At 36.2% G+C, this 11,166-nt stretch overlaps 1 protein-coding gene across 1 annotated transcript; it reads right to left on the bottom strand.

Annotated features, from left to right (window-relative positions):
* Nucleotides 1-13: 13 nt before the first annotated feature.
* LOC136814517 (mortality factor 4-like protein 1) lies at nucleotides 14-5,256 on the bottom strand. Its single transcript, XM_067071076.1, has 2 exons — nucleotides 5,003-5,256; nucleotides 14-1,544 (listed from the first exon to the last, which is right to left on the bottom strand). The coding sequence occupies exons 1-2, from the start codon at nucleotides 5,236-5,238 to the stop codon at nucleotides 902-904; spliced, it is 879 nt and encodes a 292-aa protein (XP_066927177.1). The 5' UTR covers nucleotides 5,239-5,256; the 3' UTR covers nucleotides 14-901.
* Between the last annotated feature and the right edge of the window lie 5,910 nt (nucleotides 5,257-11,166).

Here is an 11,166-nt window from a genome sequence, read left to right as displayed (position 1 = left end):
AAAAGGTTCTAAGTCGATTGAAGAAGACGTGTTATATTGTAAACACCTTGTTGCTAAGTTAAGACCCTATTTACATGTTAATCGAAAGTAACTAAGCGATTGATGGTTGACATGCACGAAGGATTTCCATTAAAAAAGTTTTTGTTTTTTTTTGACGAAAGAAGGAATTATATGTTGTGTTTGTGTTGACAAGTTTGGCACGTTCCGAGTTAAGCCTTTCACTAACAAAAGAAAATCCTTTGATAGGCTTTGTAGCATTTTAAGGTGCTAAAGTAGTAGTAATAAGGTGAAAATATGTAGCTCACGGTTTCCCAATTGAAATAATTCACTGAATAAAGATGCCAATTATCATACGACGAGATCCTCTTTCTGGTATGAATAATCATACTTGAAGTTATTTCATACGGGTGTCCGGAAAAAAGTGTAACATAACTTATTAAAATTAAGAATCGTCAAAATAATTTACTTTATTACTGAGTTTGAAATAAATGTACAGTAGAAGGTAGAAATTATTTTTAAAGGCTCAATTTACAAGCCTGATTCCATCCTACAACTGCTATGTAGATAAACTCGATGTATTTCTGATGTAGGATTTGTCACAAATATCCAGGGTATTATAAAGATTCTGTTCCAGACACTGTGAAGCAGAAGCTAAACATAATTTCTGAAAGCTAAAGGTCACGACCACAATATGTAGACGATCCAGCCATGCGCATTCAAACACAGTCCAAAGATAATCGTCAAGATTAAGTCTTAAAGCCTTTCAATGTTTTGCTTTACACTTAGAAATAGAATTTTGATCTCCAAAATAAATTTTGTGAATGAAAGCTGTCTATTTTCAAAACGATTTTGGTCTTTAATTAATAACAAGGGGTCAGAGAAAAAATCTCTCCATTGAAGATTATACGTTTGTACGTCGTTGATAATCTGGAGTAGAATTCTCATATTCGGCACAAAAGAGATCATCGGCTTGCTTCGTCATAAACTCCAAGAAATCATGGATGTGACTGACAACAAATTCCATACTGGCCTCATCCAGACAACTATAAGACAGAAAGGTGCCCATCTTAACAAACAACCTTAATAGATGTTCACAACCATATATTTCACACAACGGTTTACCAGGATGTTCTTTCAAAATATCTCCATACTGAGTTCGTTCAAATTTGTACAATAATTGCGAGCCGAGCATAACATCAAAATATTCGCAAATACCACGGCACACTTCGCTAAAACTTCCCGATAGTTTACCATCTTCTCCACCCTCTTCCTTCGTCTTAAAAAATCGATCAGTGACTGCTTTCAATGTTAATTCTTCGGGTTTAGGCAATGGCACCAACTGCTTTTGACGTGTCACAAAATCACAATCATCTAACAGGAAACGCCTTAAATCCTGAGGTATGATGATTTTGACTTCCATTTTTTGTACATAGGAAGGTTCAGAATCATTTTGGTTTGCATGACGTCCTTTTCTTCGTTTAGAAGGCACTGGAGTATCTGGTTTGTCGTCTTTTGAATCTTTCTTCTTTCCTTTACGTGACGATCTAAACAAATAGAAAAAGAATTAATGCTTAACTAGCAACAGAATGCAGATTATTGCCAAATTTTACCAAAAGTTCGAGAAAAGAGACTGTTGAAATAGCCCGGTGGCGGTCTTGGTTGACCCTGACAAGTAGTATATATGGATTTTTATTTTTATTTCTCATTATATGGTCCCTCGGGACTTCCAAACCAGCTTTTGCCAAGCTGGCTTTTGCCAAGCTGGCGCTGCTGGCAATTTCTGATGTAAAACTAATCATATAAAATGATATTTTAGCATGGATAATACTGCTTCGCAACTTTGACGCATCGGCGAAGCAGCGCAAGTCTTTCACGTATGGTATGAGTTATCTTATGTCTGAATAAAAAAACACTATATCTTGCGAAAGGTTGCACAGCAGCGAAGTATTTATGCAAATCGCCGGCCCTTTAAAATTTTTCTATGTAGCCTTGAAAGGAGAGGTTATTTTGGCCTACAGACCCTTGGAAAATCAATTCTTGAAATTCCTTTTTTTATAAAAACTGATTGTACCATCTGATAGAACTTGAAGAGTAGATCTCCAAAATGGGGTCATTTGCCCCCGGAAATGGTGCAATACAATGAGATAATAAAATAAAAACCCATAATACTTGTAAAGCAAAAAAGGTCAAAGTGACAAAATCAAAAAATGAAGCCTGTCATATAACACCCGGCAACTTTATCATACCATCAAGCCTATTGAGAAGTAATATTTGGCTACCCGACTAGGCTAACAGGGGTGACAGTTGTTTTTTAATTTCCATCTTGATAGGGAGATGATAGAAAAGCTTTCCATTATCATTATCGAATTATAAAACAAATAAGTTTTGATCAAAAATGAAATCAAATTTTCCCATTCAAAATCGCTAATTAGAGAAGTTTTCCGTGCAGGTGGAAATTTTGATTAGAATAACATAAGAAGGATCTCCTGCAGAAATTTAAAAAAACGATACATTATTTAAAACGATAATCTAGAATCTTGAGATAGTTCTGCGATTGTGTGATATTATGGCGAAGGGAATTGTCCTTTTATTTTTCTTGTTGACAGCAACGACTTTTCACCTGTCAAATACTTCATCAGATACATTTTACATTGTTGGTATATTTTCTATCTGTTCTAACGAGCCCTCTTTCAATCAAACTGAACGAAATAAAGATGCTGGAACATTCAAAGAAGTGGTGACAGAGATGCAACGCGAAATACAACTAAAAACACAACAGTTCATCAATGATAACAAACACTATAACAAACACTATAATATACGATTTGAAACTTTTGATGTATGCAATGATCCAGAGCGCTTGAAACTTTTGTTGATAGAAGTTCTCCTTAATAATACATGGGTTATCCAGAACCCATCGACATCGTACCAAGAATCTAAAATTGTTTCCGTCATCACCCATCTACCAACAGAAATGAGTTTGTATATAGTTGAAACACTCTCTTTCACCAATATACCAGTACGATTCTTAGAATCGCCAAATCTTCGAAACGGCCTCCATATCCCAGTAGAGTTCGAATTCTTGTGTCCTGTCAAAGATAGTGGAAAAGTTCCAATGGCAAGACCTTTTCTTGGTATTGTTGAAGGACAAGGAGACCGCAAACCCGATATTCTCGCCTTATGACACTTATTATAACTTGAGTATCGAGAGATTCAAAGAACAGCACCGATGTATGCAGTTGCATACGATCTCCATGAATGAAATTAGAACTAACAGAATTTTTTTCAGCAAAAAGTGGCTTAAAGATCACCGAAGACCAGCAATCGTATTATTTGGAGACCATGCCGTTTCTATGGAGACTCTCAGACATCTGAAAGATCTATATGATGAAGCAAAAGTCCCCATTCTAGTACATGAAACAATGGGGCACCAGTACCGCGACTGGCAATTCTATCCAAGGACTTACTTTACTCTCTTTGACCAAAGAAGAAGAGAAAAATGGTTACCAAAAAACAGCTCATTGCTGCAGTATGGTGTTACCCGAAAAACCATCTCAAAAATCTATCAGTTAAAAACATACATGTTGTATCCTTTTACAGACATTTCAAACGATATAATCATCGATGTAAACATTCTTATTATTTTAGCGAAACCAGACCCACTCCCTGGACGACTTCGCCTATACAATGTGGACCGTCTTCGGGCCAAAAACAGAAATCGTAACGAGCACGTTTCTTTATTCAAAAAAATCAATACTTATTATTGGTACAGATTCAATCCAACAAATTTGGCTCTTTTTTCAGATATATCGTTTAGACCGATCCATAATGAATGTCCACAATTGGCTTGTGGACAAGGCAAATATAAAATATATGGTGAAATAGACGGAGGTTATGGATATCGATGTGTTTTATGTCCCGTCAATCAATACAAGTTAACTGTTGGTGATAATGATGACGAATGTATACCATGCCGAGGAAAGTTTAGTATTGACAATGGAAACCGGACAGAATGCATTGACCCCTACTTTGATTCACACCCAAATTTTATTAGGGAAAAGTTGTTCCAGATTCTTCTTGCTGCAGCTATCGTTAACATTTTGGCAATTTCCTTAACCACTGTGTTATTTTGGAGAAGAAAAAGAACTCCAGTTGTCATCAGCAGTGACATCAAAGTGACATTTGTACATTTATCAGTTCAGTTCATAACCATCACTTTTATGGTTACTCTTCATTTTGCAAGACCATCTCAAATAGTGTGTATGGTAAGATTAGCTTCTATCAGTGTTGGCTATATTTTGAATGTTAGCCTCGTGTTTATCAAATCACAAAAAATTGTTCAAGCTTTTCTTAGTAAAATCCCTATCACAGAGAAAGACACAAAAGAGACAGTCACATTGCAAATCATCACAATCATCACTTTGCTCATCTTTGGTAATTCATTGGTGGTGATCACTTCCCAGATACAGCAACCATTCTCTTTTAATCTGGAAATTTCGACCATGCAAAGAATCTACCAATGTAGTACCAGTTTTCATGGTAATATAATCATTGGATTTGTTATGTTCATACAGATTGCTTGTTTTGTTCAAGCGTTTCGTGGACGACATTTACCAAGTGTTATGAACGACGGTATGTCCTTGGTGTATGCTTCGTTCGCGACAACCGTAATGTCTGTCGTCATGTTTATCATCATTCCATTTCAAAGTTTTACTGACAAAGAGATTTATCAGAATTTAACCGTGGCCATAAACACTTTTGTTATCTTTTTCATGATGTATGGACAGAAAGCTATTCAAATGATCTTATATCCAGAGAAAAATACCAAATCATATTTCCAAGCGCAACGAATGCAAGAGATAAGACAAAAAGTCGACGAATTGACTGTGCAGAGCACAAGTAGATTGTAAATGTGAACCCTTGATGAACTTGAAAGTGGATTGGTGGGCACAAAGAAAAATAACAGTTACATTGTGATTGCATAGGAAGGGATAATACATACGAATGATGTTGTTTCAATTCTTTTTGCTTCTTCAGTCCTTCATCGTTATATTTCATGACACGACTATCCGCTACCCATTCATCCCATTTGGTGTTCCATCCAGCATAATGAACCAAAAACTTGGTGACACGATCTTTTGTTTTTAATTTATGAATTTTTGCCTCGTACAAAAGGGGTCCATGATAACAAAGCACTTTTTCACCTTCTGTAAACTTCTGTTTCTTTTCGTTTCCCATTTTTTATTTTCTTTTTCTGTAAAAATTGAAGATACCCTTTAAACATGAGTGATCATAAAATAAAAAAGATCCTAGAAATTAGCTAGAACTATTAAAACCCTATATAAACAAACAGATGAAATGAGAATATAGCAAACTGACCTTGCCATCTATTCAACGCACAAATGAACCAAAAGCATAAGGGTTAAATTTCTAAAGGTTTTTTATAATTGGAAATGAAAAAATAGCAGTTACAAATGAAAAATGAAACCATATGTATAAATTAAGTGTTTTCAGTGTTTAGCTACTTTATATTAAAAATTTCAATATCAAATATGAAACATAAAGAACAAGGACATGATGCAACAAAGTCAGTTAAAACCTATATCTGTCAGGGTTCAGTATGAATAAGGTAGGTTTGTATCACTAAAGACATTCCTATAGGTAAAGGAGTTATAACATAAAAGTTAAAAGTGTAGTTAATAAAAAAATAAAAATAATTTTCATGTGAGCAGCTACGTCCAGTTCTTTGACTTCGAAAACAAAGAGAAATAACTGAACAAAAGATCAGAAATAGTTTGTAAGTGTTGTCACATGAATAAATTTGTGTTTTTAAACATTATATATAAAACAAAGGGCGTAGTGGTATAATGGTTATCATCCTTGACTCCCGCTTGGGAGGCCCGAGTTCGATACCCACCGTGTCTCTACGATTCACTTGGTAAGTGAATATATCTTCACCCGGGTCAACCCATGCAATGTGAGGGGAATTGGGTATCATTACTCTGATACAAGAGTGTGGGTAGATTAGACAGACATTGTGACGTGCCGTGGCACTCATAAGGTTCGGCCTCGCGTGAGCATCGCTCTCCCAGTATCGTTCAAGTGTCATGGTATACGCCATGGCTTGGCAGCTTGCGACTGTGAAGTCGCAGTGTCTGTCAGCGCCGTGATTCCTACTCCTTTGTGGGTTGGACCCATCCCGAATGCATTCAGAGGGCTCATATCTATCTATCTATCTATATAAAACAAAGGGCTAGACAAAAATGCTCACATGGGATTTTTTTTATTTATCAAATTTTCTACTTAGGTTTTGAATTAAGTCAAATTTGTATGTAGCTGACGACTGTTTGCATGAAACTCTCAAATCAATATCTCATAAAAAATCTGACATGACAAAAGTTACACAGCAGTGCAATGACTTCGGAATCGAAATATGACATTCTGATAGACCTTTAGGATAGGATGATGTCATATTGAATAATTAAAAACTCCAAGTTAATGCATAAATTATTATAAAAGCTCACTAAATTTTTCTTATCATTGTTTCGATGCTGCATTATTGAAACTATCAAACATGACATCCTGATTAGCAGTGGGGTGTTTTAGATAGAATTGGCAATTCTTTTCACAATAAATCAGCAGAATTTTTTGACCTTATTAGGAAAAAGATGTCAAGAAACATTGAATATAACGTAAAAACGCTGAAATCGTGTCGAAAGGATCCTATTATGGAAACATTGAACTTCCATTGAACTCATGAAATACGGAAACAAAGGTCCAAGAGGATGTAATGCTGGAACTAACTGTGCACAGTTTCACCCCAGAATGTGCTCTTCCTCAATTAAAAGTGGTACATGCTTCAATACCCACTGCACTTTTGCACACGTCAAAGGGACCAGATCCATGTCAAAGAAATCAGATCTTCCAACAAAGAACCACAGAGAAACTAACGATTCATTGGATTTTCTCAAAATACTGGACAACTTTCGCCTGCAAATGATCTCATTCATCAACGAAAGTCTCAAACTGCCACCACAAACTCACCCTACTCAAGAAGTGTCCAAGCTGGTAAATCAACAACGATACCAAACCCAAGCCACAATTCCACTACCACTTCACTTGGGGAATCTGAACTTCAACCAATCAAACCAACTATCCAATCCAAACTTCAAGATGATGCAACATTGAGAAACTTCATGTTTTTAAACATCCAAGGTCTTTGCCCTCAGACCAAACACTCCTCAGTACCATATCTGAGGGAAATTTTGAAGTCAGAGAATCACATTTTTCTAGGACTGACAGAAACATGGCTATCCAAAGGTCATAACGAGGCGGAGCTAGAAATTGACGGATATAAGCTATTTCGAAAAGACAGAAATAGAAAGAAATCTAGATATGGCAGAAACAGCGGCGGAGTGGCTTTCTATTTACAGGATGATATTGCTCCTCTTTTCGAACCACTATTGGAATTCTCCAATGGGGTAAACGAAGCTCTCCTTTTATACTCTAAGCAACTTAATGTTATTCTTGGAATACTTTACAGACAACCGACCAACAAAATTCACAAATCAGATGGTCCTGAGTTCATTCAAATGCTCGCTTCAATAACTTCAAAGATTGATACCATTAGCGACTGCACCCCATCCATTTATATTTGTGGAGACTTCAATATTCCACACACATTGATCAACGATACATACACACAAACAAAAAGCTGTGATAATCAGCTTATATATATTTTAACAGATTTTATGATGCACCTAAACTTAAATCAGACAATTCATAAACCAACACATAAAGACGGAAATATTTTAGACTTTTTACTAACAAACAATCCAGATATGGTTTTCGACTACCAAGTCACTCCTACCATTCATTCAGATCACCATATGGTCCAAGTTGCAACCCATATGACTTTCGACAAAACTTGTAAAAATTTTACCAAGAAAACCTCACACAACAAATTTGACAATTTTAATTTTCACAGCCACAAAATTAATTGGGAAAATATTAAAAAAGATTTACTAAATATTGACTGGCATGCTATTTTAAACCCCATTTCAGACCAAGACGAACAATATGATACTTTCCTTGATAAATGCATAAACGTTATCACTGAAAATCAAAGCTAAAGAAAAGGAAATCAACTCAAAAGATTCACCAAAAACTTATCGATATTGAACTTAAACTTCAAGAATCATACTCCAATGAAAGAAAGAACCAAGAAACAAATGCTACTTCGAAAATAAAATCCAATCCAAAATATTTTTATTCGTACCTGTTCGTACGCAAAACGCTTTTCAAAACACAAACCGAAGGTTGGACCATTGAAGGATCCAAAAACCAATCAACTGACAAATGACAGTCAAAAAATGGCAAACATTCTACAAGATCAATATACCTCTGTTTTTATGGAGCCACTACCCAACTATAACTTGCCAGAAATCACCGAAAATCAACCAAATCTAAGTGATATCGACTTCTCAGAACAAAATATTATAGAGGAGATCGACACTTTATCCTTCAATGCTGCAGCAGGACCTGACGGCTTCCCTGCAATTTTCTTAAAACAAGTCAAGTCACAGATTGCCGCCCCTCTCTCTCTAATCTGGAGAAATATACTTGACAAAGGCTACACACCTCAACTTTTGAAAACCAGTTTCATCACACCCATCTTTAAAAAAGGCAACCAAGGCCTACCTGAAAACTATCGACCTGTAGCATTAACTTCGCATGTAACCAAGATCTTCGAGAAGATTGTCAGAAAACGGCTACAAAATCATCTAGAAGAAAACGACCTCTTTAACGATAATCAACATGGATTCAGGTCTGGAAGATCATGTCTTAGCCAACTTCTATCGCACACAGAACGACTCATTCATCACATTGAAAAAGGACGTAACGTTGACGTTATTTACCTTGATTTCAGCAAGGCATTTGACCGTGTAGATCATACAATCCTACTCCATAAAATCGAGAGAAATGGTATAACTGGCAAATTACTGCAATGGATCAGATCCTTCCTTACCGGTAGGACCCAACAAGTATCTGTTGACTACATCCTCTCCAAAAAAGCAGAAGTCATTCCTGGCGTCCCCCAAGGATCAGTTCTTGGTCCACTTCTCTTCCTGATAATGATCCAAGATATTGACACTAACATCCTACATTCATTTCTATCTTCATTTGCCGACGATACACGTTTAATGAAGGAGATCTCTAATAACACTGATGCTCAATTTCTACAAAACGACCTTGATGTGGTGTATCAATGGACATCATTAAACAACATGCAGCTCAATGGCTTGAAGTTTGAACATCTTAAATACGGAAAAAATGAAGAACTGAAAGAACACTCAAGTTACCTCTCAGACACTGGCTCTCCTATCGAAACCAAGATGGACGTGAAGGATTTAGGAGTCACTCTGGATGTTAACATGACATACAGCAAACACATTACAAACCAGATCGAGAAAAGTCAAAAGTATCATTGCTTGGATCCATCGAACGTTCAAAACAAGAGATTGTCAAGTAATGCTAACTCTTTGGAAGTCACTGGTACTACCACACATTGACTATTGATAGTCAGGGCCCACCTGATTGCAAGGGTGTCAAATACCACCCCCAACAAAATTTATCTTGCAAAAAAACAGGTTATAACTGTCAAAATTTCATTTCTCACGCATTTTGAAAAAATTTTTCTTGATTTTTCAATATTTGCAAAAAAGCATGATTCCTGATTTTCCAATTTTCTGAAAAAATTTTCTTGATCAAATTGGAAAACTCAAGTTGGCAGGCCTGGTTTTATATTGGTTAGCAGTCCCACCAGTAACCACCACTTAGCTTTATTATGGACCCTGGAGGCACTATCTAAAAAAACCCATTCTGCAAAATCTAGTTTTAGGGAACAACCTCAAGCAAGATGTCTGTTTCTAACTGACAAAAATTTTACCCACAAGACAAAAATAAACAAAAAACTATGCACAGGTCGGAATCACTGAATGAAACTAATTTCCTTTGCTTAGCAATCAGAGAGGAATAAATCTTTTGTCTATTGTGTCTAAAGTATATTAGACCAACCTACCGTAAGCTGGTCTAATATCGACATCCCTCGTCTAATTCCGACACCCTTCTTTAGAGACAGGAATAATATGAAAGCTTGAATCGCTGATTGAAAAAGGATTATTCCTCTCTGACCACTGAGCAAAGAAAATAGTTTTGACCTTTTCTATCAATTTCAGCTGATAAAGAGGGTGTCAGAATTAGAGGAGGGATGTCGGCATTAGACCAAGTTATGGTACGATAGCTGGTAGTGGTGATGTTGATGTTCCAGTTGTGTTGGTAGGTGTTGCTGCGCTGTTGGCTAAGGCAAGAAGGTGCAAAGCTAAGTGCTTAGGCAGTTTTGGTTGAAGTTGGCTGGTTGGCTGGCCAACTGTTTAAAATATCTCTTGTAGAGCTAGAGGTTATTCAATGGAAGCGCTGTCTCGGGAATTGAATGACAAATTTTGGTTGGTTGATTTTGGCTGCTGCACGTTTTATTTTGTTTTAAACTTTCAATGTTTAATTAATTGTCTTGCATTGCAAAATTGGTTCAGGTACCGTAACTTGGTCTAATGTTGACACCCCTTCCTTGTCTAATTCCGACACCCTTTTTTAAAGCTAGAAATAATAGAAAGGTCGAAACTATTTTTCTTTGCAAGATGGTAAGAGAGGAAATATCTATTTTAATGAGTGATTTCAACTTCCATATTATTCCTTTCTCTAAAAAAGGGTGTCGGAATTAGACGAGGGATGTTGATATTAGACCAACTTACAGTAACTCTCATCCTTGTTGTTGCAAATACATCATCTAGATGACTGATGTAGCACTTAATTTGAATAACAAACATAGAATCAATGAGGCGGCAACTATCAACGCCCTCTTTACCACCCATAAGTCCGGATGTTTATTTACGGAAGGCCCGCAATCAAGCCAAGTGCCAGTGTAAAGTAATAAAAACCAGGCTTGATTACGTAACGTTTCAAAATGAGTGGGCTCGTACACAGACCTCTTTTATATTTTTGTGTGCTTTGGAAAATCAAAACATCTCATTACTTTTTATGATGCTGTTACTACTGTTGTCATTTATGAAAAAAATTTGTTTTGTTATAAGAAGCAATTATTGTTAT

Source organism: Clytia hemisphaerica, unplaced genomic scaffold (assembly GCF_902728285.1).
Source record: "Clytia hemisphaerica strain Z4C2 unplaced genomic scaffold, Clytia hemisphaerica genome assembly, whole genome shotgun sequence".
NCBI lineage: Eukaryota > Metazoa > Cnidaria > Hydrozoa > Leptothecata > Clytiidae > Clytia > Clytia hemisphaerica.
The sequence above is the reverse complement of the archived record's forward strand: the minus strand, read 5'-3'. Positions and strand labels throughout refer to the sequence as shown.

Coding starts and splice junctions, on each gene's coding strand:
- LOC136814517 (XM_067071076.1), bottom strand. CDS start 5,238: ATGGGAAACGAAAAGAAACAGAAGTTTACAGAAGGTGAAAAAGTGCTT. Junction 1,545..5,002: donor GAATTGAAACAACATCATTC/GTATGTATTATC, acceptor CTATTTGTTTAG/ATCGTCACGTAAAGGAAAGA.